We start from the raw sequence: 26,868 nt of genomic DNA on the forward strand, positions 1-26,868 counted from the left end.
TCATCTGTTCAAGTCAGCGTATGTGGTCTGCACTGACCTTCCTCCACAAGTATGATAATGATTGTGGGAGAAGACTGCAAGTTTTGCTTTTTTGTGTCTGTGGTAATGGGCAACAGCTGCTAGACTGAAAGACACCCTTGTCCCCCCCCCTCACCTCCCTCCCCGACTTTGTGCCCATCTGGGGCTAAATACTCCTGCTGCCTTTTATTAATCTTCTCCTGGGACAGCACTATCAGTGGCCCATCAGCGTTCAACATGCCCTCAGTCACTAGCGCTAACTCGATTAGGGCAGTGAGGAGTGACTTACAGGGGAAGCTCTTCTCCACAGGCAGTATTTGCATACAGTGATTGATGCTGATAGCTCCTCTAAACACATCCACATTTTGCATTTTAAATAAAGCAATTGCTGTAGAACTGCTCTCTGTCACTCTGTGGGATTGCCAGTACCAGCACAGGATATACCTTCCCTGTCTTGAAACAGCCTTTCTCCTTCTCAGAGGACACTGCAGTGGGATGAGGAGAAGGTCACTGACCCCACCTTATGTTTGAGGGCATGACATTATAACCTGTTGTGTGTCCTGTCTTGTGAAGTGGCTTGTGGAGAGTTCTGGGGGCTGTGTGGTCACTGCCACACAGTTGGTGGGCTTTCACTGGGAAGGTGAAGCTCATGTGGAGTATGTAGTCTGAAGCCTCCTGAGTTTCCTTCAAACAGTCTTTCCTTGTCAGATTTCAGGCTCCAAGTAGGCTCCCCCCACAGTCACCACTGTCTCTGTGTAGGGAATAGATGAGCTGACTGCATCATGGAGCACTGAATATATAGGTGTATTATCCACAAGCATTTTTCATATTATATGTATATATTATGCATGTACACTCCCCCATATAAATCCCATATCAAAAAAATCCATCTCGCAAATTGTCCAAAGAAGCAAAAGATGCCATACTTTATTACAGTTTCTGCTGTGGATTTTATTAGCAGGGTGTGTCCAAGTGAAATTCTGATTTGGAAGGGGGGTGGTCCTAAGCCATGTCTGTCTCTGAAGAGTAAAGTGTACAAGGGAGGAAATGGGTATGTTTAACTTCTGTTTGAAGGAAGGACAAAAGGAACAAAAACAGATCTGTGGTGATACTGCTGGTATCACAGGCTGCTTTGCAAAGTGGCAGTTGTTTTATCTTCTTTGTCTATCCTAAGTGTTTTCTTTCTTTCAAAAAAAAAAAGGAAATTTGCCCAGAAAGTAACCCCCTTTGAACAGCAGCAGAGACTTTGTAGTTTAGGCTTTGAGTCCCTTGGAGCAGGCACTCAGTCCTCCCCTTCGTCCTTGGGGTGCAGGGTTCACTATGGAGGCTAAATAAACAAAACTCACTGACATCCACTGTCTAGTGGTCCCAGAAAGAATGGCTCTAGAGGCTGCCAGTGCTTTTTGCCTTGCAGATTGCCTGCTGCACTTTGAGGGTTTAACACCTTCAACAAAATTCTGAGGCCTGCTGGCACAGTGTTCCAGTGAGGCCCAGAAGAGTTTTCGTTAGGCTTAGTAGGAAATACCTGTTTTCACTCATTCCTGTCATTACTTTCTCATCTTTGTGCTTATCATAAAGGACTTGCCATGTCCTGCTAGTTGCCCATTTTGTGTCTGAAAACTTCATGGCTGTGCAAAACCAGGCACTTCACTACTGGGCTCACGCTGTCTGGCTCTGAATATGGGAGCTCCACAGTGAAGGTGGCCCTTTCATCTGCTGCCACACCATATTAATTTTGCAAATGTGACAAGCTCAGCTTTGCAAAAATAACGTATTGCCAATGTCTTGTTCTATTTAATATTGTATTCAAATGGTCCTAGTGCTCAGCGACAGGGGCTGGGGGAACGGCTCTGCAGACTTCTTTGTCACTTGAGTGGCAGCTGGCTTCCAGGAGTAATTATAGCTGTTCAGTGCTGTGGTACATCAAACCTCTTGGGGATTAGTGAGGCATCAGGTGCATGGTGACTCAGAGGCAAGAACAGAGATGCTCCACTTCCCAAGCCATAAAGGTCATAATCTTTAGAAATCCTAATATCCACTTAGACTTTGGACTTCAGTGAGAAGGAAGCATTGCAGTGACCTTGCAGAGAGCGTTCTAATTTTCCAGAAGTCCAAACAGAGAAATTTAGACCTTAGGAGTTTGAAAGTGAATTGCATTGCCATCATGTGGATGCATGGAAGTGAACATCTAGTCAGAAAATTTCTGGAACCCTTGTTTATTAGTTAGAAATAAAAACAAACTCATGATAGTTATGAAAGCTGTTAAGTCAGAATGCTTATCAAAATGTGGAATGAAATGATAATAACAATTTAACTATGGTACTGTCCAAGTAAACACTGAAGTTAGTTTGACCCAAGTAATATGGGTTATTAGTATGAATTAGAGTCTAACATATTCATTAATATCACTACTTAGTGATATTTAGGGCTTAAAGAATTAGGTGTTAGAAACATTAAGTAATAAAAAAATGAATATGCAAAATAGCTAAAGTGGTACAGGATCAACATGATTCTTTTATGTCTTCTTCAGGGTGGTATTTCCAGACACTGAACTGCATGAAAAGGTATTAGGGAAAATCCTATCTGCTCTGCTTGAACAATTAAAGCCGTTAAAACTGGTAACTTGTCTCATTTCTACTTAAGTAAATGTGATTTTATGTAGCAATTACAGTATCAGAAGCAAACCTGCCAAATTAATGAGTGTGTATTGGGCTCTATGTAATCTTAAATTAATCTAAGTCAACAATGACTACTCAAGATAGGGTAGGTCTGTAAATACTCGCGGTGCAAAGATCTAAACAGAAGATGTGAAACTGTAATAGTGCCTGCCTGTGCTCTTTTAGGGCATGTCAGCTGCAGGCTGGGTGCCTGTGTGCCTCCAGCTTAGGTTTTTGCAGGACACATACCTCAGCTTCTGAGTTTTCTGATTGGGATCCTCTACTACTCTGCCTCTAGCCTCTGATGTTTCCCCATGGGTAAGAACCTAGTATATTACCTGGCTGTCCCAGAAGAAACCCATGCTGGTTTCTGTCTTCTGCTTCAAGCTCTCCTGCTCCCAGCTCCTTGAGTGGAGCATACCCTGTATCTGTTGCATGTTCTGCTCCTGATTCATCACATCCTGGCTACACCCTCAGTAGCCTGGCCATAGCTTGGCCAGCATCTTTCATAGGTCACTGCTACCTCACACGACTTGTTCAGAAAAAGGTGTTATGCTGCAATATAAAAGCAAATCCTGAGTCAGGCACAGAACTGAGACACTTGCTGGATCATTCTCTTCAGTGTATCTTACCAAGGAAACTGAAGAGATGATCTGGCCTTTCATTTCATCCTAACATTCCATCTGGATCAGGAATCATATAAGGGCTCACGTAGAAAACTCTTTGCTAAAATGTTCTTTCATGTGGTTGCATGGTCTTAACATGGTAAAGCACAGTTTGCAGTGGTTTAAGGAGTTATCCTCCTAGAATATATAGTTCTTGTCTGTTAAGACTGGGACAAGTGAGAGACTGATGGTGGATCACTGGGACATCATGTCGGATTTCTCCTATTGCCATTTTTCTCTGTAGTACCCACAATAATAGAGTTATGACATGAATAAATACAAATATTTCTTCATGCAGTTTTCTGCAGGACAGAATTAGGTGGAAAGAAGGAAGATTTTCTGCAGGACATAGTCAAATGCACAAAAAGTAAAGAGGAATGATCTAAGCAGGAGACCAGAAGAATCAACAGGACTTTTAAAGTATTGAGAAGCAGTGGAAAGAGGGCAAGGACACGGGAACAAAATGAAGTGAATTCTCTGTGATAGTCCTTCCCTGTGATTCTAATTTTACTTGATAATTCAACCAATTTACCTGATTCAGAGTAAAGTTCAGTGGTCTGTGACTTCCCAGATCATCCCAAATGCCTTTTTTAGAACAACTTACAGCATTTGCTACCCTTCATTACTCCAGTATAACAGCTGACCTTAATGAGAAAATTCATGCCTTCAGCAGCTCAGCCACTTCCATTCCAAACTCCTACCGATCTCTTGGATGTACATGATACACTGTCCTGGTGATTTATCTCTTATTTAGCAGCTTGTTCCAACATCTTCTCTCTTGACACTTCAGACTCAGAAGGTGTCTCATCTTCATTACTTGGAAAGCGTAATTCTAGGAGAGACTCCAGTGGGTCTCTCTGGTGCAGTCTGGCACAGAGAAGTACCATCTTTTGATGTCTGGGCAAGTACTTGTCTTTAAGATTTGCTTCTCTTTCTTGTGTGCTGCAGAGACACATACAGCCATCTCTTCTCCCCAAAGAAGAGTACTAGGAACCACACGGATGTGGGAGCAGGAGAGACCCTGCATCTCACACAAATGTATACAGGTTGAGCTGCATTTCAGCAGCTGCAGTTTTTGCTGCTGGGAAGCAGTCCCAGAACTTCTAACACTCCTCAGTTCCTTTTTTTGATTCTTTGCTCCTGGCTATCAAAACACAGATTTGGGGTAACAGGTTGAATTCTGCTTTTTAGACAAAGAGATGATTAGATATTTGGAAGACTAGATATTAGGAAGAAATTCTTTACTGTGAGGGTGATGAAGCACTGGACCAGGCTGCTCAGAGAAGCTGTGGCTGCCACATCCCTGGAAGAGTTCATGGCCAGGCTAGATGGGGCTTTAAGCAACCTGGTCTGGTAGAAGGTGTCCCTGCACATGGCAGAGGGGTTTGAACTAGATGATCTTCATGGTCCCCTTTCAACTCAAACCATTCTGTGATCCTATGATTCTATGATCCAACAGAAAATAAAAGGCACCTAAACTGTGGACTGGCAGGGAAATAATATTGTGCCCATGTCTCCCTAGTCCCATTAAGAAGTGCAGGTTGGGGACTGTGAAGGAGAGAAGTAACAGAAGAGAGATTATTTATTTATTTAACCTGCTTAGCAGCAGTAACTGTGAAGCATAAAGCTATCTGCAAAGAGTGATTGATTCTTCAGCAAAATCCGGAGCACAGAGATGCTGTGGTACTGCTTAATGCTCCCTTTGTGTTATAATCATTTTTTTTTCTCTCTGTTTGTTTCAGAAGTTCTATGTGTTCCTGACTTGCTGGGTAGCTAGTAACCTGATGAGCACTTATGGAAGAGATGATTATTTCATTTCTCCATCATGGCTGGGAAGTCACCAGGATACTTTTGTGAAGGACATCTAGCCATCTCTGCTCACCTTGTGAAGCATTGTCCCAGTGCAGATTAGTTGCTCTCCCTTGGCATATCACAGTGAATTGCAACTATTCATAGACATAATCCAGACAGTTTCTGTTGCAGTTTCTGTTCTTTTACTCTTTGGAGTCTGCCAGATAAACAACTTGTGCTGTGGAAGGTGCAGAGCCAGACTCGGTGAAAAGGGCATTTGCTGTGATGACCTGTGTGAGAATTAATGGAACCAGCAGAGTATGGCACCTGTTACCAAGGAGGTGACAGCATCAGTGCTTAGCATGATATGTCACTGACAACTTGGGGGTAAGTTATTTATTCCTTGTGTTGGAACAAATAACACACACAGCGGGCAGCTGTAGGTAGCCTGCTTGTGGAGATATCTTTGCTTGGGAGAATGTCCAGAGGATTGACAGGAGCAGCTCAGCAACATGCTCTAGGACACACAGCAATCACAAACTCCAGAATGAGTCATTGATGCACCCTTTTGTGAACATGTTCCACGTGAAAAGCAAAACCCAAAGACAGTTGTCAAGTCCCAATCCAAGCTAATTCAGCCAATGCCGTGATTAGGTCTCCCAGAATTTGAGAGGCCCGAGGCATTTTTTATATTAGGTTTCAGTCACTTTTTAGGATATACTTATCTGCAAACCCCATTCCCCGTGAAAGAAGAGGTGAGCCAGGGGCCTGCTGTGTGCAGTGAGCAGCCATGGAATGAAAAGGAGGACCCTGCCCCAAATGCTCGCAATAGGCTGTAGATGGCAGAAGGAAGTGCTGAGCTATAATGGCTCAGTGTGCTGGGCAGAGATGTTATCCAGCTGCAATCTCTCTTACAGAATTCAAAATACACTCAGGGTGTATTCCTCTCACACAGTTTTACTCTGCTTGCAGCACAGGCTAGTGGGCTCAGAGGAAATCTGCAAAATGGTGTCACATTTGCTTATCTATTAATTACAATTTTACGCAGTATTTTTATAGTTATGATAATAACCTTATCATTTTGGTAAACTCAAAACATTTTATTTGCCTGTCCATTGAGTTTTTGTTTATCCCTTGCTCATTTACAGATGACAGTACCCATTCCTAAGGTAGTCCAGGCATTTTCTTTTTCTTTTAAAAAGGCAAGTTGGTCTCTTGATTCAAGCAAATTGAGAAATGGAGCCTAATGTATGTCCAGGCAGGCTTTGTTCTTTTTTTACTGGTTGTTTCTCTCATGGTTACATTTCTAGGAACATTTAGAAGGTGCTACAATTTATTTTTAAAAGGAAAAGGTTTTTATTTTTTGTGATCCTTTAGTGTGAATTTTGTAGTGTTTTATAATTGCTGTAACTCAGTTTGGATGAATAACTATTTGCAAAGCAAATAATCGGAATGCAGCACTGGCATTAAAGCCATTAAAGTTAAAGCACTGGCAACACCACATGTGGCTGTGTGCTGTCCTGCTGCATGGCCTCACTGGCTTATGCTGGCAGGATTTTGAGGCTCTCTCGAGTTGTGCAGTGGAGCCTGAGGTGAACATGGTATTTCTCTGGTTTGGAGTAGTTTGTCCAGTTAACAAGAGCTGCTGCAGCAGCTGCTGTGATCTAATCTGGCTGTGGACATAAGTTTGAGAATGATAGGAAAGGATAACCTGACCTAAAGGGCATCAACAGTGTAATTTTACAAATATCCTCCTGTAGGCCTTCCTTTGGTTTGGAGAAAGTTGTTTGGGTGACATTGCATTTCTTGCAGCACTGGAAAGCTGAGCAAAGCTTCAGCAATGGGGAACAATGAACATTATTAGCTGGGGTGACCCTCCTTCCAAGTGGAGGGCATCCAGAACAGTGAGCTGGCTGCTAGCCACAGGGGCCTTGTTTTTAAGGAAGCTGGAACACACTGTCCCACCAGAGGTCTGGAGAAGTTCAGGCTGCCACAGGGGACGGGAGATTCACTCGTGGCTTCCTCACCCACATGTTTCTGGCAGTGTGCTGGAAACAGGACAGGAGGAGGGAGTCAGGAGAAAAAGAGACTATCCAGTAGTGGAAAAACCAAAAATATATCCAAGCTAGCCAGGAAAATAGGCTGGATCAGAGCAGGAACCTTATGATGAGAAATCATAGCGCTGTGATGAATAGAAGAAATGTGCAGAAGGAGCGATTTAGGGTTTTCTGCATCTAGAAAAAGTGAGTCTGAGCTAGAAGAGCTCAAAACAGCAGAAGAGCTGGGGATAGCATCCCTAAAAGCTGATGTCTGTGCCAATGCTGGAAGCATCACTCCCTTGGGACACTGCTGAATTTTTATGGTGTAATGACAAAACCAATGGAGGATATAAGTGATTGTCTGAGTCTTGGTTACAAGAGTTCATTAGACTGAAAAACACCTGATGAAACCATACTTCTTCCTAAGACTGACCCAGAGGATCATTTATTTGTAGTAGCATTAACTACTGACAAAAAAATAAACAGAGTTTGGTTGATGTGTTTGAGTTCAATGATGTAAACAGTAATAAAAAATTATTTGCAGCATTGACTGCTTTCAGTGTTGCGATGGAAAAGAATTTGCAATGCTGGAAATACAATTATTGAAGGTGATTATAATTTTGGCTTTAGTTAAATTATTTTCATTCCAAGTATAACACTCTCCACCCCAATGAGATTATTTATAACTTATGTATTGCACTTGAAATAATTGGCATATGGTGTAAATTAACCGCTCTCAAAAACATGATTCATGTGCTTTGTTGTAACTGATCTATTAAAAGCAGCTTTGCTTTATGTTGATTCTTGCCAATTTAGGCAAAGCAATTTGAGTTTACACTGTCCTGGCTTTGCCTTATCTGATCACTGCCCTGCTTTTTATAATTTAACAATTGCAGTTACATCAGGGATGTATGATAAAGCTTATTGAAAATATAATGCCAGTTTCTTAAAATCAGAGAAAAAAATGTATAATAATTTCATTCATCGTAATAATTAATTTGTTTCAATTAATGTTTCAAATGGTCAATGTGCTGATTTTAAGCACCTAAAGAAGTAAGAGTTTGGTATTTCTGAATTAAGCAAGCTGGGACTTCTAAACAGAAATCAACTTCTTACTGTGCAATAGGAAGAAATACATTAAAAAATTATTTTGTTCAATATGTCAAGGAATGTATTAAAATATCCTGGGTTTAAAACATTCATTTATATTATAATAAAAGGATTACATCAGAGAAAGACCAAGGTGCCTTACCAGTTTCCTCTATTTTTCAGGTGGATGAAAAAAAGATTGAGGAAAAGACTGCATCCATATAAAGGAGGAAGGATTCCAACCTGTTATTGTTATTATTATTAGGAAAATGATTTAAATAGCCTAATCTTTTTTTTAAGTTACTTTGAAGGCAATTGTGAGCTCCAGTAGTGCTGTGAATGAAAACATAACTAAACAATGCAATGGGTGTGTACATTCGTGTGTAGCTAGCTACACAAAGAGGGGTGTCTATATGTCTGTATATATGTATCTCAGATAGGGATTACATTTTTGAACTTGTCTTTAAAGCATCAAGATCAAGTGGTGGAAGGCAGCCATTTGCCTTTCTCATTGTCACATTTTCCTAACTCAGTTGGTGCTGAGTGTTCCCAGGGAAGGGGTAAGGCTGGCAGCTGTACGTCCTCCCTGAAAAGAAATGACTGTGGGTGAAATCAAGAGACCTAGATCATGAATAGTAAGGAAAATTGAGCAGGACCTTTGATCCTTAAATTGAAGGACCTTTGATCCTTAAATTGCTGGGACACTTGATCATACCTCCTTGCCATGTTTTTACATTCTGGCCAGTTCTTATCCTTCCTGTGACTTCACTTATAATTATTTGGATTCTGCTAGCCGAAGAATTTCTAGCCCTGCCCATTTCTGTACAAGGAAGCACACAAAGACCAGGAGCATGACAGGCCTCTCACAGCTGATTAAGGTTAAAAGACTCGCTGGATGCAGTTCTTTTGGAGCAAGTTTGTTGTTTGTGTCCAGCTGGCAGCAGTGTTTTGGATCGGATGATGTGTTTTACTGAACCGTCCTTGCACTTTCCAAACCCAAGTCACATCAGTCGCGTACCAGCGTCTCTCCCCCAGCCACCCTAGCACACTGCTAGGTTAGTCCTCCTGCTCCCCAGGCACAGGTGTTCCACTTTTCCCATGGTGTCATTTCAAAAATGCTGCAATGGGAGAAAATCTCTTTGTAAAGAAAGCCAGGCACACAGTGCAAGCTCTCCAGCTTTCTGTTTCTGGAAGTTGAACACTAAAGTTTTCTGTACCTCAGCCAATGTTTGCTTTGATTCCCTGTGTAATACCTTGGCCTGAAAGAGAAAATTTATCATAGAATTATAGAATAGCCTGAGTTGGAAGGGACAGTTCGCTTGCTGGTTTTTCTTTTATTTTGTGTGTAGGTAGCCACAAAAAACTACTGCACTCATTTTTTAACATTTGAAATTTAAGAACATATCCCAGCAGTTAAGCATGCCCTTAACTTTGGTGAGAGAAATGTGTTTAGAGAACTCAGCATCGATTAGTATAGAAATCTGTTTCCCTCTCCAACTAACCAGAGAAAATGCAGTATTTTCCTAGTATTTCCTGTGAAGCTCATCTGTAAGAGGAAATATCAGGGCTGGCCTCACTTTCTCCCAGTGCTACATGGCCTTACTATGAAGACAACCCCCTTCTCGTTTTTTTTCTAATTCCAGTGTGACTGAACACTAGTAAGCAAAGTAAAGAAAGCCTCAAAACACCTAGACAAAGAAGGATGCCCAAGAAATGTCAGTGAGGCAGCCACAACTTTAAAGTAAGGGACCGAGGAATGCTAACAGCCCTTATATGGTGTTTGAAGAGTGGAGCCCAGGCCCTCTGTAGTCCACTGGCTATCCTTACCAATCTCTTGACACCGTCAGCTCTAGTGCCATATTAATTTTCAGAACCCCAGAAGCAACAAATTGACATCCCTTTGCTATATTTAATCTGAAGTAGGATCCATTTAAAGTCCTACTGAGGTGGCCAAATCCAGATCTTCTGTGAATGGATACAACATTCAGAGCACTTAAGCACGCAATGTAGGTGGGCTCTGTGTGACTGTGAGCTGCCTATGTGAACTTGGAAGGGGTTTGTGTTGGTTCCAAGACTGAGTCCATCACAGTCAGGGTGCTGCTGGCTGTGGGGCTGGGGTAGCTGTTTCCAGTGTAGAAAAAGCTTGTCATGCTTCTCCTTCATCTACAGCTCCATGCCCATCTTGGTTTTTCATTCAGGTTCATTTTTTAGCCTGTGGCCTTTCCTACTGGCCACCACTAATTCAGCCACCACCTCCTCCTCAGAGGGCAGGCTGAGCAGCCTCTTGATTGCCTGGTTTGATGCATCATCCCAGTGAGTGCCATTGCCCAAAAGAAGGACCTTAGCAGTGTTGGCTGAGGTGTGTTGGAGATGGAGGTGCTTAAACAGGGTGGGATGGTGTCTGGTACCTCTGACAGATCAGAGGTAGAACAAAAACCTGGGGTCCTTGTTTCTCACATCTCTGCCCCAATTACCAGAGTGCATTTCCTTCTGCTTTCTCAAGCAGCTATGAGCTTTCCCTCTTACACCACCTGACCACCAGATCAATGCGAATGCTGTGACTTTAGCACTTGCATCCACTTCATAAGCACTGGGCAGCTGCTGTAATGCTTACAACACTCATGATGTCACTGCTGGGTTTAAGCCAGTGGTCTATTTTATGATTAGAGGTTTTGTTTTTCACTGGAACAACTTCAAGGCTTTTTCATCGCTAGCTCCTGTTTATTCCTTGCACCACTGAAGTGTAGAATGGAAAGAAAATGAGTGAGTGGGAGAAATAGACTGGTCTGTGGCAGAGACTGGCAGCACTGCCAGTCTTAAAAGTCCTCAGCAAAGCTCATCTCACAAAATCTCAGAAGCTTGCTGAGATTTTTTTTATATGGGAAAGCATGAAATGAGCATTTCCAAGTGAGAGGGGTGGGGGTTTCCTGCTCTTCCGCAGCAAATACAGACAGATCATGCCTTCCCCCACACCAGCCTTTTCTGTGGAGCCATGTGCATTCCAAGGGACAGAACAGAGCAGCTCCTAAACACAATAAACATTACTCTGTCTGCATTAGTTTTTACATTTCTTTGTTTTATTTCTTGTTTTGTTTGAAATTACCTGTACCACAGGAATACAATTTATTTAACAGGTTGTTATTTTTTTAGGAGCAGATAATAGTTAAGTAGATACTGTTTATTTCACTGACTGTCTATGACTCCCTGCATCATTCTCACAGCCTCTGTCTCTCTCTGGCCTCTCCACATAACCCAGCCACAAGAACAGCAGAGCAGCCTTTGGCCATACGATTGATTATAGCTTGTGGATACAAAGTGGAAGCTCTGTTTTCTTAGCTTCAATTGGTAATAAAAGCTCAACATTACATTCTAGGGTCTTTCTCAATTACTTGCCCCTCTAATAGCTGCTTACATGTTTCTGGTGAAGCATGTTTTATTTTATATATTTATAATAGTTTTAAAAAAAAAGATGACATAGCTTACAAAGAGAAAAATAATGCCCCCTTAGCATAAGCAATACTGCAAGGTTCTGATTGTTGTGGGGACATTTCTTGTAGCTTCACAGTTTTGCTGCAAGGTGTAATGCCCAAGTTTCCCCAGAAACCTAAATTCAGAGTGGTAATTTACCTTTTAATTGATCCCCATGAAATTTGTTTTGCATTACAGGTCAGACACTGCTGTTCCCAGAGAAGAATGTGCCCAAAACAGAAGAGCTGGTCACTTGGGAAGAACTGCCTTTTGTAGTAGCTGAGAGGTACATGGTTTTTGTTATCCACACATGCAAATCAGGGGCTGGAGCTGCTTTTACCATCGTTGCTGGTCTGGGTTTATTCACTGTCACTGATACACTTACCTCTACTGCTTCTCTTTTCTTTAAGTCATAGAGCCCGTCTGTTTTCCAAGGCTCGAGCTCCATCATCTTTTGCCCCATGAAGAAGGACAGCTGTATGACTGCTGACTCTGTGAATCCTGTATTACAAATGAGCAGCATAAAGAGCACTGACCCAGAACCCATTTCCTAGTTCATGTCTCACCTTCCACATCCCCAGACTTTTTTGTAAGACTGTGAGCATTCAAAGACCTAAGCAGTAGCTGAAGCTTTTTTTCCTACTTCAAAGTGCATTGGGAGAACTACACTATGTTACACTCCTCTGCAATCCAGCTCCCTGCGTAGCTGGAAATGTTCCTCAGCTGTGTCAGTGTGATAGCACTAGTGATGCACAGCAGATCACAGTAACTGGGAAGAGATGATTGTGATTCTGCACTTGTTTGAAGGGCCCAAGAGACCTGACCTGCTTCCCAATTTATGATGGTACAAGCCTTTTAAGGGTTAAATCTAGACCGGTGTTTCTGTCCCACTTCCTGGGGAAGAGTTTCCATTCCTTGCTAAGAGAGTTTAGTATACCCTAAGTACTGTCTGGTTCACTTCCCATCCTATTTCAGAAGAAATGCAAACATTTCCCTGCATATTATCTTCAAGCAATGGAGAATATTCAGATGGGCTCCAAGGTTATGCAGCTTTAATGGAGAAAAAAGTTCCTGGAAAAAAATGTATTTGGTATCTTTATATTGCTCTGCCAAAGCAGGAGTTGCCTCTATCCCATAGCCCTAATCTAAGAAGCCAGCAGTCTCTGTGAGCTAGAAGCTAACTCGGCAGCTCTCCTTAATTATGTTTTGTAGTCAGTTTTCTGTTACAGAGAGCAGGCCTGAGTCCAAACAAAAGAAAGCTAGAAAAGCCTTTTGGGGTTGTTTTTGGGTGGTTTTTGGTTTTGTTTTTTTTTCCGAAGGAGGGGAGTGTGAGAGTGTGTGTTTGTGTGTGAGTAAGTGACTTTTCTGGCGGGGCCCAACAGACTAAGAATTGCTTCTTAGGATCTTTTCAACCCATTTTGGGACAGCTACCTTTGCACAGCAGGCCAGGACACAATGTACTGTGGCTGAGCTGTGTGGGACTTGGCAGCATTGCAGCAGTGGTCAAGTTAGTCAAACTTACAGGTGATAATGCAACCCAGCACATCTGTGAAAGCATTTATGCCACACCCAGGAAGAGTTGCCAGAGCGCAGCACACGGCAAGATGGCTCTGTAGTGGTGGCATGCATTTCACATTGGTCCCTCAGTCACAGATAGGTACAGGGATAATGAGTGCAACCAAAAGCCTCTCATTTTCTCCCCAGCTGCCTCTGGGAGGGAGCTGGGGAGAGAAGCACAAATATCTGCTCAAAGCACAAGGCCGCTGTGTAATTGCTACTGCTGTGACCACAGAAGGAGTCCCAGTTCCCAGGTGCCTTCTGCCCCTTAGGTCTCTGCTGGTTTACTAATATGCCTGAAGCAAGACAATTCCTTTATCAAGTGAGTACAAAATGAGTGACTGTGTAGCATAGGAAGAACTCAAAGGACATGGAATGGAACTAATTAAAGTACAAGGTGTGAGCTGGCTATGAGAGCTGAGAGGTCACCATCAGTCAGCACCCCTGTGTCTGAGCCTGCCAGGGCAGGGTTCTGCAGTACTGACAGCCCTTGCTGGGACACATTCTGCTCCAGCAGAAAACAAGCACCCAGTGTCTCTGATCACACATCTCAACCCTGCTTTGGAAGACTTCCTCCTGGGGACAAGTTTACTCCTCTGCCACACCACCTTTCTCCTGGGGAAGCCAGGAAAGGATGGAAGCTTGAGGAGAACAGAGGCAATAGAGTTAGTGGTGTCTCAAATGTAGATCAGAGATTTTTTCTCACCTCTACTGCCATGCTGCTGACCACAAAAAAAGACAATACACTCAGTTTTCGTCAGCTCAGGGTGCCTTAAAACTAAGTGACCTAGAAAATAAAGTTTCAGGGAACACCAACAGTCAGTTTTGTCAGTCACCTACATTCCCCTCTGGCTACTGGGAATGCAGCAGCTATGGCTTAGGCAGCAGATCTACACCAGGGCTTGGAGACAGCAGGAACCTGGTTACATAAAAGGAATAAATAAACATTCCCCCTGTTCTTCTCCCATCACCTCAAGGTCAGGTATTTGCTTTCTGATCAGCAAGAGAACCTCTTACCAGCCCCAGGTATAATCTATGCTAGCTCTTTTCCTGCTGTTGAGGATAATGGGATGAGGCAGGGGAAGACAGTAGTTGGAGTATCAGGGGTTTCATGCCATCCTCTAATTTATTTCCCTAGGCTGCTGCAAAAAAGCAATCTCTCAGGCTCTAGAGCTGCCTCCTCTGAAAAGCAGTGCCCTTGATTCCTAACTAGAATTTGGCAATAAGCCTAAAGTCTCTGTGGAGCCAAAGAGCTCTAATGAAGTCTAGGAAAGATCTGGTTTGGGGTGTATTTATACTTGGGCAGTAACCATGCAGACAAAGCCTTGTGTTCTCTGCCACAAGGAACAGGTGGGGAATGGCACTCAGCTGAGCTGAAGAGGCAGGTGTGATACACTATGGGGTGAAAAGTGTGGAAGAATTGTAGTTAGCACCACATAGGAGAGGATACAGAGATTATCAAGTCAACCCAGCACTGAAGCATAATATCAGACTCTTTTCTCTTGCCATTTGGGAAAGACTTGCATTTTCTCAGGGACATACATCCTACCTCTTCAAGGGCCTGCAGGGATTGTACATGGGAGGGACTAGCCAGGCGTAATGACACACTGTACAAGGTCGCAGAATATCTTACACAGTTAGGAGCATCTTTCCCAGTAAGAAGTGGGGCCTGTATGTACAAGTGTTAGAGGAGTCTGGGAGGCAGCCTTTTTGTTCAGGAGAGGTCCAGCAGCATTGTTCTCCAAAGGAGCATCTACTCTATGGTAAGAGGCAGAAGAAAGGTGACAAAAAGAAGGACCATGGCTGCTTCCCTTTCTAACTGACCCCTCATAACACCAGCAGATAAAGTTTATATTGACTCTATTCTTCCTCTCTTCCTGCTTCTGTCCCCACTCCCCCTCCAGAACTGGCAGAGGGAGCTGGGGAGCAGGCAGCCTGGACAGTGCTGAGAGCATCACTGATCAGAGGGGCTGAGCCCTCATGATGCCTCAACAAGTGCAAGAGCATAATCTGGTATTTCCCACAGAGAAAACAATGAAAAAAAGAGAAACAGGTGACTGATTAAAAGTTTCCCCCCTCCTGTACACAAGATTCTGCAGTCACGCCGACAGATAGACATTAAATAATTCTTCCATAATAAATGATTGGAGATAAAAGCCGGCGGTGGCTGCTGCTGCTGTTTGGATTGCTCCGTTGTCTGCATCTTTGTTACTAGTTTGTTCCCCGGCCACTGTCGGCTGGTGCTGGGGTTGTCAGACCTTTGCCTCTAGCATTTCTAGGAAGAGTTTATGCATGGGAACCTTGCCCTGCAGTTTGATGCTGTAGAAGTGCTGCACAGCTTTGGCAGCCGTCTGCCGCAGGAGGGGCAAGGTCAGGAGCAGCTTGCCTGCTCGCCGGGGCTCCTCATTGCGCTGACTCAGCTCGTAGTCCTGCAGGGCTTCGTGGAGAAGGTCCTGGAGTTTCTGCACTGCATCCATGTCCTCTATGTGCATGGAGTCTGGGGTGAGGGAGAAAAGACAGCAAACACACAAGTCAGACATAAGAAAGGAAATCCTTTTTGGTCCTGAAGCTAAAGATGTTTTCTTTCCTTCTTGTCTGTTGTTGTGGGGATTTTTTTGGGTTTTTTGTCTGGCCACCCCCTTCCCCCACCCCAGCAGGGGGTGAGGGGTGTTGTTGGTGCTGGTTTCGTTTGTTTCTTAAGGGGAAAAAACCAGCTTGCTGGCCGGTGTGGTGCTGCTGCAATGAAGTTTGGCAGCAGCCCAGTGTGTTGGCCCTAGCAGTGCAGGGACAGTAAGGTTGCCAGGGGTAGGTGAGTGACACATGTGCCCTGTGTGCTGCCCATTTTGCCAGCCACCCACCCAATGCAATGCAGGGGTCAGGCAGGAGCCTTTGTGATTTGCACTTTCACTTGCCCTCCATGCTCCTTATTGGGAGAGTCACCCTGCAAGGGGCAGCAGCTGCTGTGCTGCCGCTTGGGAGCAATCTCATTAAGAATAATTAACACTGCTATAGCGCTTCATCTGTCTAAACTGCCTAATTGCCGTGCAGCTGCTCAGGGTGTCAGCAAGACAGAAAAGCCCCAGTAGGTCACAACCAGCGTACCCAGGGGTGTTGCCAGACCCACCTTTGTGCATATGCCCCTGTTTTCAGAGACTGACAGCAGCTGCTCAAGGAGCTTCCTGATGAAATAAAGGAAACCCACACCTCCTGCAAGACCTCTTCCCTTAGGCTGCTAGTTAGATTCTACGAGCTGTTGGAGGGGCTAGCAGGGTTTGCAAGGCTCCTTGGTGTGTCTGCGAAGCAAAGGTAGCTAGCTGGTAAGGACCCGGTCCATGGCTGAGGTAGGGAACCGTGTTGAACACATACTGCTAAACTTGTGGGTAAGTCATGGTGTCAGAGGGCGGCACCAAAGAGCAGAGAGGCACAGCGTCACCAAAGGTTTTCTCCTGTTTCATCTTGCTGATACTTGCTTCTTTCTTACAACCATGACAGAGCTGGAGACACTGTTGCCTTGTCTTCATTGTTCAGAGACTTTTAATCAATATTGAAGCCATTGATAAAGATTCCTGCCACAAGGCAACAAATCCAGAAGCAACGGCAAAGAGACAGTATGGCAAGCACACATGCAGACATGTAGCTGCACCGCCTGCCATCACAGCTTGGGCTTTGCAGGGTGGCAGTGCTCTGGCTCAGCCTACACAAAAACACAAATGTGAGGACATGGGTTCCCCAGAGTGACAGCAGTGAAGGGGAGGAAAGCTGACTGAAGTGCCAAAATCTCTCTAGAAACATGTGTCATCTTTATGGAGAGCACAACACAAATTAGAGACTGTGAATTGTGCAAGATACATTTATGGTAAAAATGCTATTTATGATGCATGATTTATAAAGTATTACAACAGTTAGGAAAATATTATGTCTAGCAAGAAAGCTGTTTAAGAAGCTGTTTAGAAGGAATGCACTAATTAAGAAGATATTAAAGGGAAGTATTCCCAAGAAGCCTATTGAAGAATGATTCTCAATGCATTTACACTTTTTATCCAAGAGACCAGGCAAAGAAGCGCAGGAGAGGGCTGCTGGGTCATCACAATGGCCTGAGCTAGACACAGAGGTTGATTCCGAAAAGTAGGGAGGAAGAAGCATGTTGCCAAGTCAGTCTGGCAACTTCTCCCAGCCAGGTAGCACCTCTGAAAAATTTCCATACACAATCCAAGAGAAGTGAGTGGGGTCTGTTTCCTGCCAAGTTGCAGAGGTCATTTTGAAGACTGGAAGTATCAAAAGCTGGAATGTCCTCTATCCTTTCTGTTTAATGTCCTTCTGGCTAGGGGCACAAGGGGGAAAAGTAATCACAGCCTGTCAGAGTTTGCAGATCCCAGTGGGTGCTAGAATTACCATGCAATGAGCCACACTTCAGGGCAAAGCGGGTGCCCTGCTTTTGGGTACTGCTGCTGCTGTACACTAGACAGAATCCCAAAACTGCCCTTCTGCCACCTGGCTTCTGTAAGGTGACAAGACTTAACAGTACTAAATAACTAAGTGTATACAGTGAGAGAAACTGGGGAAATAAAGATCAAAGTCTGCCCCACCCCCCCCACCCTCTGCTGAAAGAAGCTCAAAATTGGCAGCTGACTGCAAAAAATAAAACAACATTGCAGGATTAATTTCCTTGCAATCCATCAGTGAACTGGTGTCGATGGCATTGATAAACTGTTAATTACGAAATCAATAGCTATGAATTTTTACAGCTATCAGGGCACTGAGGTGGGGGCAGGCTGCCTGACCATGTCCCTGAGGGTCAGCTGGCCCTAGAAGCTGGGCTTCATACCAGGAGCCCTTCTCCAGCACTGCTGGCATGGGGTACAGGGCAGGTGTGAGAATGGACGAGGCCCATTGCTTCCTCACCTAACTCTCTTCTTGGAGCTTCTGACAGGAGCAGGAACCTCAGGACCCGTTAGTACAGAATTTGCTGTGCATCCCTTTGCCAGATCCAGACCTTGCTCACTCCATCTTAGCATTAAAATGCATTGCAGAAAAAAAAAGAGAAATAAATTTTGGCCAGTCTGGGATGTCCTAAAATGAATGTGTGCTGTATGCTAACCTGGAGGGCTCCTCAATACATAGGTTGATCAATTCTTATTCCTAAGAAAAGAGGACCTAGGAATGCTTAAAAATGGACTGCTGACTCTGAAGCATAACAAATTAGGTCTACAGCACCTCTATCAAAAAATGGGTGATCATATTGTTTGGGACTTGCCTGCTGCTCTGGGAATTAAGAATTCATCCCTCAGCTCTCTAAAATGCACTTACTAAAGACAGAGATCCCTTCAATTATCTTTGCCAATCCCAGCAGGTATGTTGTTGGTGTGTCACACCAAGGACTCAGAGATCAGCCTACTATCAGTTTCTTCTCTACTAAAGAGTGAATGAGCTCCCACTTCGATTTTCATTTGTTTGAATTCCTAGAACCAAAGGGTCAGTATATACAGGGCTGCATAAGTCCCTAGAACTTGGGTTGCATGAGCAATTACACCCAGAATTTATCCATATGGGAGAAAAGGCAGAAGACAGGTTTAGGCAGCACAGGTACTAATCTCAGTGTTCATCTTTAAGCCCTATCTCTGATCCAAGGGAGCTGAAGCCTAGCCCAAACTGCTTTTCTCCCATTTGAGGCATCAGCTGTTTGCATGCAAGTGCACACATGCAGGCTCTCTAAGTTTATCCCTGTCAAAAACACACTAAGAAAAATAACTGGCATTAAAAGAATGTGAAGGTTCAATGTTACGTTACAATAGAAAAATACACTTCCCATATTCCAGCTTCCTTAGCTGTGTGTCATGAGAAGCTTTAATTACATGAAAAACAAAATCCCATGCTTTACTTTGATATGTTTCAATACAAATAACAAAGCAGGACTTTTGTGGATTATGCTCCTATGTAGCTACACTTCTAGCTGCACTAGGAGAAACCAGTGAAGTCAGAGTGATTTTTTCCATCCAGCTGAGAACATACTTTGGCCTGTGCCTCCTGACGCTTACCTTGGTTTCTTTACTCCACAGCACTGGAAATGGAACCCCAAAGCATCTGATGAGTGTTGGTTGTTCTGCTCTGTCTTTGTTCAGTGTTACTCCACTCCCGTGGAGATTGTCTCATAAGGTTTACTCTGGGCTCTGGGCTCAGTCCTGAAAGCACAGTGAGCAACAACAGCAGAGAGTGCTTCTGTTGCACTGTGAAGAACTTGACAGCACTGTCCACAGTATGGGCCAAGTAAATGTCCCAGTGTGGCACTTCTTCTGTCACAACTGCTGCCTTAGCACTTCAGCCTCTCTGAGAAGCCCTTCTCCCTTTTTAATCCTGTGACCCTCTTGGTAGACAGGTTCTTTAACAAGTTGATTACATGACCAATAGCCACCATTGCACAGACGAGAGAGGCTAGCCTTGGCCATCTGTCCATCCCGGTTCAGTGGCAAAGTGCAGGCAGCAATCAAAACTAAAAAAGCAATGTATGAGAAATTGAAAAAGGGAACAAAGTTACGGAGTGCAGAAAAATGATAAGGGAAATGAAGGACATAGGAGGAAAAGCCATGGCTAGAAGGGCTAAGGACAGTAAAGAAGTTTTATAAATATTTAAGGAATAGAAGAAAAATGATCATTTGTAGGGGGGCTCTTTTCACCTGGAGATGATTAACCTATTAATAGCAGTGCAGAGTAGATAGAAGTCCTGAGTATTTCTGTCTTATTTGGAAAAGAGAAGCTTTATATACCTGTGTTGTATGAAGATGATGAAGACTTCATAATCTGTTGTTTATGCAAGAAGATATTAGAACTTTTAGGACAAACTTCACAGAAATCAGCGGAGCTGGATAACTTGGCTTTAAGAGTTCTAAAATTGCTGGCTGAGGGTCATCTAGGGCAGATTAATGATTAATAAGTCTTGGTATTTTTAAGAAATTCAAGATGACTGGAAAAGTTCTAATGATGCACATATTTTCCTAGGTCTTACCTGATAATTTCTATGCTAGCCTGATGTGAACTAGGGCAAAAAAAAAGGAAAAAAATGAAGGTGACATTCAATTAAGATTAATAAGATGGCATTTATAAGACATGTAAATGTGGCACTTAGGGACATGGTTTTGTGTTGGACTTGGCAGTGCTGGGTTAACAGTTGGAAGTGGTGATCTTAAAGGTTTCTTCCATCATAAATTATTCTGTGATTTTACTGCCAGTCAACATGATACTTGGGAAGAGAAGTCTTGTCAAACAAACTTGATTTAATTCTCTGATGAGATTACAAGTTTGGTTGATAAAGTTAACTGCACAGATATAATAGGTTTTTATAAGGCACTTGGCTTAGGACCACAGGACATTCTCATGAAAAAATTAGCACTATGCAATATCAATAAAGAACACTTTCAGTTGATTAGTAACTGGCTAGATGACAGATCTCACAGTAGAGAGATCTCTACCACAGTAGCTATCAGTGGTGAATCATCCCTGAAGAAGGAGTTTTCACATGGAAATCCACAGGGATCAGTAAAAAAACCAGCTGCTACTCAACATTTTTATCAATGACCTGTAAGGAAGTGTTTTTTTTCTTTTAAATTGCTACTGCTAAGGAGTGGATGGATGGCAAACAGGAACAGAATGGTGTAAAATGGTGATGACAGGGCAACCTCACAGAATCCTGGACCACGTCCTTACATTTGAAGTAATATATCCATAGCCAAGGAATGCAACTATGGAACAGGAAGTTCATCATGTCAAGCTGTCAGGTATAAAAAGACCTGGAGTCATAGGACCCAGTTCAACAAAGACCATTCTTTGCAGGCTGAACTCAGGCAAACAGACATTAAAGATACAGTGCCTTTTTTTTTTTTTTTAACTAAGAGAATGACTAATTATTAGAGTCAGCTACCAAGCAAGATGTAGATTCCCTCTCTTTTAAACCTTCCAGCTTCACACTGGGTGTTTTTCTGTAAACTGGCTTTAGCCAAACACAGATACTCGTTTCAGGGCTGGGCTGCAAGGGTGAATTCTGTGACCTGCATGATGCAAATTTGGCAAAGACATCTGATGTGAGACAATGAGACTCAGGGGATGTAGAGGGAGCCCTTGTCACACAGCAGCTTTAGCAGTTTCTCTTCCAGATGGGACTCCTGAGCAAAGCTGTCTGGCTGGCTTTGATACAATGCAGCCTGCTGGATTGAGGCCTGCAATCTACATCCACACTGTCTCCCAGTTAAAGGGGGATTCAGTGTCTCTGATCACTGAACATCTCCAGAAAAGGGCTAGGCAGCCCCAACCCCACAGCTTTTTGAAACTGGGACCAGGGTTTCCCCGTTTGCTGTATCTGACCAACAGTACTGAGGTGGATGCAAGTGTGGCTCACATCCCTTTTCTGAACTCATGACACTGGAGTTGGCTTGCTAGTGGAAAAGGCCTCCACAGGCCCTTTTACTGCCTGAAAGCAGCAACCAGTCCATCCCTGTCTGTTCCACTCTCTACTACAGGGTCAGAGCACAGCTGGGGCTCTAGCAGCAGTAAGCCTCATTTCTCCCTGCTTTCCAGCTTAGAGTGGAGCTTTGAGAATGTTGCATGACACCAGCAGAGATTCTTAGGCAGTAGGCTCTAGTCTCCTCCCAGGTCAAATAACAGCATGAGCCTTGACTCCCTGGTTGCAAGACTGGCTGGGCCAGGGCTGTACCTGAGTTGGCGAGGGCCAGAGCTTTGAGCGTGACAAACTCCTCCTTTTCCACCTTGAGCTTCTTATAGCGGCGCACCAGTTGTAGGATGGCCAGATAGAGCTCCAGCAGCCCTGTCAGACGAGAGTGCTCTTCATCCATTATGTAGTCCTCAGCATAGACCAGCTTGTCCTCATACGGCAGGGAGCGGTACACAATGCCCAGGATGAGAATTTCCATCCAGGCGCTCTGCAGAAGGCTCATCTGGTCTCCAAGGGAGAGGTTGGAGAACCCTAATGGGGCAAAAGACAAGCAGGGTCAAATGGGTGTGCAGCAAAGCCTCTAGGAGACTAGGGTCCATAGTTTCCCTGAGATTCAAACCATGAATCCCTACTTCCCTACTGACCTGCTGCTTTAAAAAAAACCCCAAACAACTCAATAAGGTGACCTTGTCTCTGTAGCAATCAGCACACATAGACCTTACCCTCCTCTTTGCTCCTATGCCCACCCACAGCCTCAAACAGGAGTTCTGATGCTCTGATTGCATTTATGGCAACCCAAGGTTGGTGACAACCTCTTTTCAATGACCGCTACTTCTTTCATAGCAGCAACTGCTTTGTACTACATTGCCTTCCCACTCTTCCTCTATACGTCTATATTGCTGCCCATTTAGTCTGTCCCAGCTGAAAAAAAGAGCAGAGAAGAGCTCCAGATGGCAGAAAAGAGGGCTTCTGATGGGATAGGAGGGAATGACACAGGCCTGAATTACAAGTATACTACAATCTCACATTTTGGCCAACACGAGAAAAAGTCCTGCTACAACAAAGCACCAAAATGTGTTCAAAAATGAATACATTTGTGAACAGAATCCTCTTGAATTCCTCATCACACTCTGATTTCCATACCAGCAGCTCTGCCCAGTGATAAAATTACCTTTATGGTGCCATACAAGTACCTAAACCACAGCCAAACCTGGCAGCAATGAAACCAGCACCCACAGTGAACCAAATATTCTTGCCAAATACAGAAAGAGCAAAGATAGACCCTGACAGCCCCAGAGTTCACTTGAGAAAATGGAGAGGACAAAATACAGAGGCAATGTCCACCTCAGGGTGGGGAAAAAAGTGCATGGGAAGGAAAATTGTCTGTTATGCCCTCCATACCTGGTACCCTTGAAGGCCAGACATGAAAGATCCTGGGAAATGGGCATTCAACAAGTCATTACAAACAGGAATGGCAAGCATAGTGTGTTGGTCCTCTCTAGGCAGCTTTTACCCACCACGGACAGGCAGAAATTGTACTTTTTTGGCAGCCCCTTCCTTCTAAAGGTTCGTAGGACTGTGAGAGATGAACACCCAGGCACCCCTCAGCTGGGAGGGTGATGCCCCACCAGCCTCCCCAGACAGTTTTCTCCCCAGATGCATATGAAGCCTTGGGGATCACCAAGAGACCTGTGAACTCATGAGCCCCTATGCAGAAGCCTCCCAGCTCCTCTGGATGCATGCAAGGCTCAGCTGGACTTCTTTATCCCACACCCCACCCTGCTCACAGCTCTTGGCCCCACATCGGGGCTTATGTAGCCAGCCACCATGATGATCATTTGATTTCTCTTGTTATCAAGTTGGCAATTAACAAAAGAGCTGATGATTGCTATATTGACTGACTGTAGGATCTCTTTTTCTATCTGCACTATCTCAGCTAGGGAAGGGAAGGCAGAAGGGTGGGTTAGTGGTATTTATTTATCTCTATGCCATGTTTTGTGTTTGTGTTGCCAGGGGAAGCAAAGGGTGATAATGGCCTGGCAGCCCTTGGACATCCAATTTCCCTTATCAGGCCTCTGAATAGAAAAGAGGCCCCAGGCCACATTAATTAACAGATACCAATCAGCTGTCACGTGCTGTGTGTGCAAGGTCTGAGGGGAGCAGTGGGTGGGAGGGAAGAATCAATAAACCATTGGGGAGGAGTGCCAGAGGGAACAGCTAAAGAGGAGTCCAGGCTGTTGGGACGAAGAGGCGAAGAGCTGCAAATCCAGCTCCATGACTGTGAGACTGATTCCTGTACAGCACAGCCTGTGCTCTACATAGCCCTGATGAATCCCACCTCTTGCTCAGGCTGGGAGGTGGGTGCCTTGTCCTTTACCTCACCCTTATGCCCTGCACTTGGAACTGTGCTGCTCTGGAATGCAGCCCTCCTGACTCAGTCCAAGTGCAGGCTGCTGCAGCTCCAATGCTTGGGGACCTGTCTCCCCATCTCCTTGCTGCACAGGGAACTGATGAGATTAGCCCTGAGATGGGAGTAAAGGTGCACAGCCACTGTTCCACTATTTAGAACCCGAGATTTCTCCTTTGGTCATCCCTCTCCTAGCTCTGGCCATGGAGATCAGTCCAGGATTTAGGCTGCTGCCTTAAGTCCATTTTCTGGATCAGTCACATGGCCTTTCTGCATCTTCATTCCCCATCCGGATTACAAAAGGCGTTAGGCCATTGCCTCACTGCAGTCTGCCAACAAAATTGCTTAAAGATTGAGAACCAGTCACGTAGTAGAGGGAGAGGATCCAGGATAGGCATGGCTCATACTTTTCTGCTACAGAGTAAAGCAGAAAAATTGATTTACCCCTAGCAGTAGCCTGTACACACAGCATCTCTATTAATTGCCCTTTCCCAGAGGCTGCTGTGGCAGGTGAGAACAGGAGATACCATATTTTACCCTTTGCCAACAAGAACAGAAGAGCCAGCTGCAATTGCCCCACCCACCTGGGAAAGCCCCTGGCCAGAAGCACTCCCAGATAGCCAACAACTCCAGCTCCAGCAGGTGAGTGGGAAGAGGGAGTGCTATGGTGTCAAGACTGGACTTGAAATGTCTGACAGATTTGGGACTCTTGTCCCCCAGTGTTCACCATGGGGAGTGCAAGGGCTGTCCCTGAATCACTGCAGTAAAGGGACGATCGTATAACTCTCTCATGGTGTAAGAGTTGAGATCAGGAAAAGTAAATGTTATTTTCACCGGGCCAAAACCACAGGCTTTCTATTATAGGATTATAACACTGAGGAACCTCTAGTTGTGAAATTTTCTGTCATCTTATAGCTCCTAGGAATTGCTAGAATACCACTGTTTTGCATTCTTGAGCTGTTGATGGCCCAGCATCCAGAAAACACCTTTAGTGATCCATTTCTTGCTGCTTTTCTCAAAAGGTGCCTAATGCACCACTGCCCCAAAAGAGAAGCCTCTGGCTCTAGCACAGAGCTGCATGCATGTTTTCCTCCTTCCCAGGTGCACCATGAGAAAAGCTGCTTTATTTGCAATAGCTGATGTGACATTCAGGTTGGGTTTTTTAAATTTTTTTTTTATTCTTATTTCAGTGGTTTGGCAGTGGGAGCTCCCAGAATTTAAAAAAAAAAAAAAAGTCACATAATTTGTGGCAAGTGGAGTTCATAATCTGTTAATTTATTATCATTTCTGTCATCCTGGAGGGCCATTAGCAGAGGTAATAAAAGGAGATGTAATTATAGGATCTGAGGCCACTCCAGACACAGCTGCTGTCACTCCACTTGCCATATTTCATTCTGTGCTAGTACTAACGTCTTCCTGGTGAGAACAGCACAACAGCTACCCTGGGAGAGCCTTCATCGTCACCCCTCAAGAGAAGTCTTGTCACCCTGCATCAAAGCAAGAAGAAAAGGTGGATGTTGTTCCAAGACAATTTGCATGGGGGAAGGGTGAGTAGTGGGGAGGGGGGCCTCATACAGAAGGGAGCAACTCCACATTGGCTAAGTGTGGCTTTTGAGTTCATGGCTAATAAGGCTACTGAGCTAATAACATTCGCTAAACACAATTAAATCATGCTTTATTGTTATCATAGGAAAGTGTGTTTAAGTTCAACCGATTTTATTTGCTGATTTTATTGTACTGTGGGGTAGAGGTTGGTATTGACACCTGGGATCCTTCAGGGTTGGTATGACTTTAATGTCACACCTTTCTTTACTAATGCCAGTGTGAGTACAAGGCAGGAATATGTGACTTTTTCTCCTTTCTCCATCCTTCTCTGACCAAGAGTTTATGCACACAGGAAGCAGTGTCATGTTTTGCTCAAAATCCCTGGAAGGCAGAAATACAGGGCACACGTAATTTAGACACCTGGCAGGCTCCTGGCCCTGCCCTGCTCTGCCCCCTTGCTGCATAACTCAGTATGTTTCATACTTGTTGCAGAACTATAGAGTATTTTCTTCCATTATTATGAACTGTCTTTTATTATCTTTTTCTCTCAGTCCTGCTCTCTTGTGTAACAATCCTTGAGCTCTCACCTGTGCACAGTCCTGTTATAAATACTGCTGCTGGTCTGAACCATGCCAGGCTGATTATTCTGGCTGTTACTGTGTTGCAGGGCCTTTGATAAGGAAAATACCCAGAGAAATTTGAGATGATGGCAGTTATGTCCTGATTTCAGAAAGGAGAGGAAGAGCCCCTTTCATAGTGCAGGAACAATCTCTACTATACTCCTGTTCTGGGATAGTATTGCCCGGCTGGAAAACTCTGGAGGAACTCAGCTCATCCCACAGCCACAAGATAGGGAACTACAGCAGGGCACTCTGTGTGAACAGAAATAGCCAAGGTTAGAGAGATGTACAACAGCACCTCACTGGACAGCCATAGCAGCTAATTGCATTGCATTAAAGCCATTCCTGTTAACACCCCAAGTACTGGGTTAGTAGAGCAATCCAGGCTGAGTTCTCTAATCACCACTGTAACCCCACTTGTGATGAATCAGCCTCAGATGGATTCCAGCACTAGTGATGGGTATAATCCCTGCAGATATGGCAGATCTCATGTAAGAAGGGCACCACCAAGATTAACCTCTTCTCAGAAATACCATCCTGAAAAAGTTTCTTCAGACTTCAGAGTCCCATCT

The 26,868-nt window shown here is 44.2% G+C and overlaps 1 protein-coding gene and 1 long non-coding RNA gene across 3 annotated transcripts in view; one reads left to right on the plus strand and one right to left on the minus strand.

The window, feature by feature from the left end:
- Positions 1 to 1,269: 1,269 nt before the first annotated feature.
- ESRRB (estrogen related receptor beta) overlaps positions 1,270 to 26,868 on the minus strand; it is a 144,687-nt gene continuing 119,088 nt past the window's right edge. For both annotated transcript variants that reach the window (XM_032112156.1, XM_032112155.1), the window contains exons 6-7: positions 21,986 to 22,255; positions 1,270 to 15,781 (exon numbers count right to left, since the gene is read on the minus strand). In XM_032112156.1, the coding sequence (XP_031968047.1) occupies positions 15,537 to 15,781; positions 21,986 to 22,255 (515 nt within the window). In that variant the 3' untranslated portion in view covers positions 1,270 to 15,536. The remainder of the gene's footprint in view (positions 15,782 to 21,985; positions 22,256 to 26,868) is intronic.
- LOC116445511 lies at positions 11,928 to 25,820 on the plus strand. The gene is made up of 3 exons (XR_004240801.1): positions 11,928 to 12,013; positions 24,627 to 24,773; positions 25,535 to 25,820. It is a non-coding gene; the product is annotated as an uncharacterized LOC116445511 (long non-coding RNA).

This window comes from Corvus moneduloides, chromosome 6, assembly GCF_009650955.1.
Source record: "Corvus moneduloides isolate bCorMon1 chromosome 6, bCorMon1.pri, whole genome shotgun sequence".
NCBI classification, from domain to species: Eukaryota; Metazoa; Chordata; class Aves; order Passeriformes; family Corvidae; genus Corvus; species Corvus moneduloides.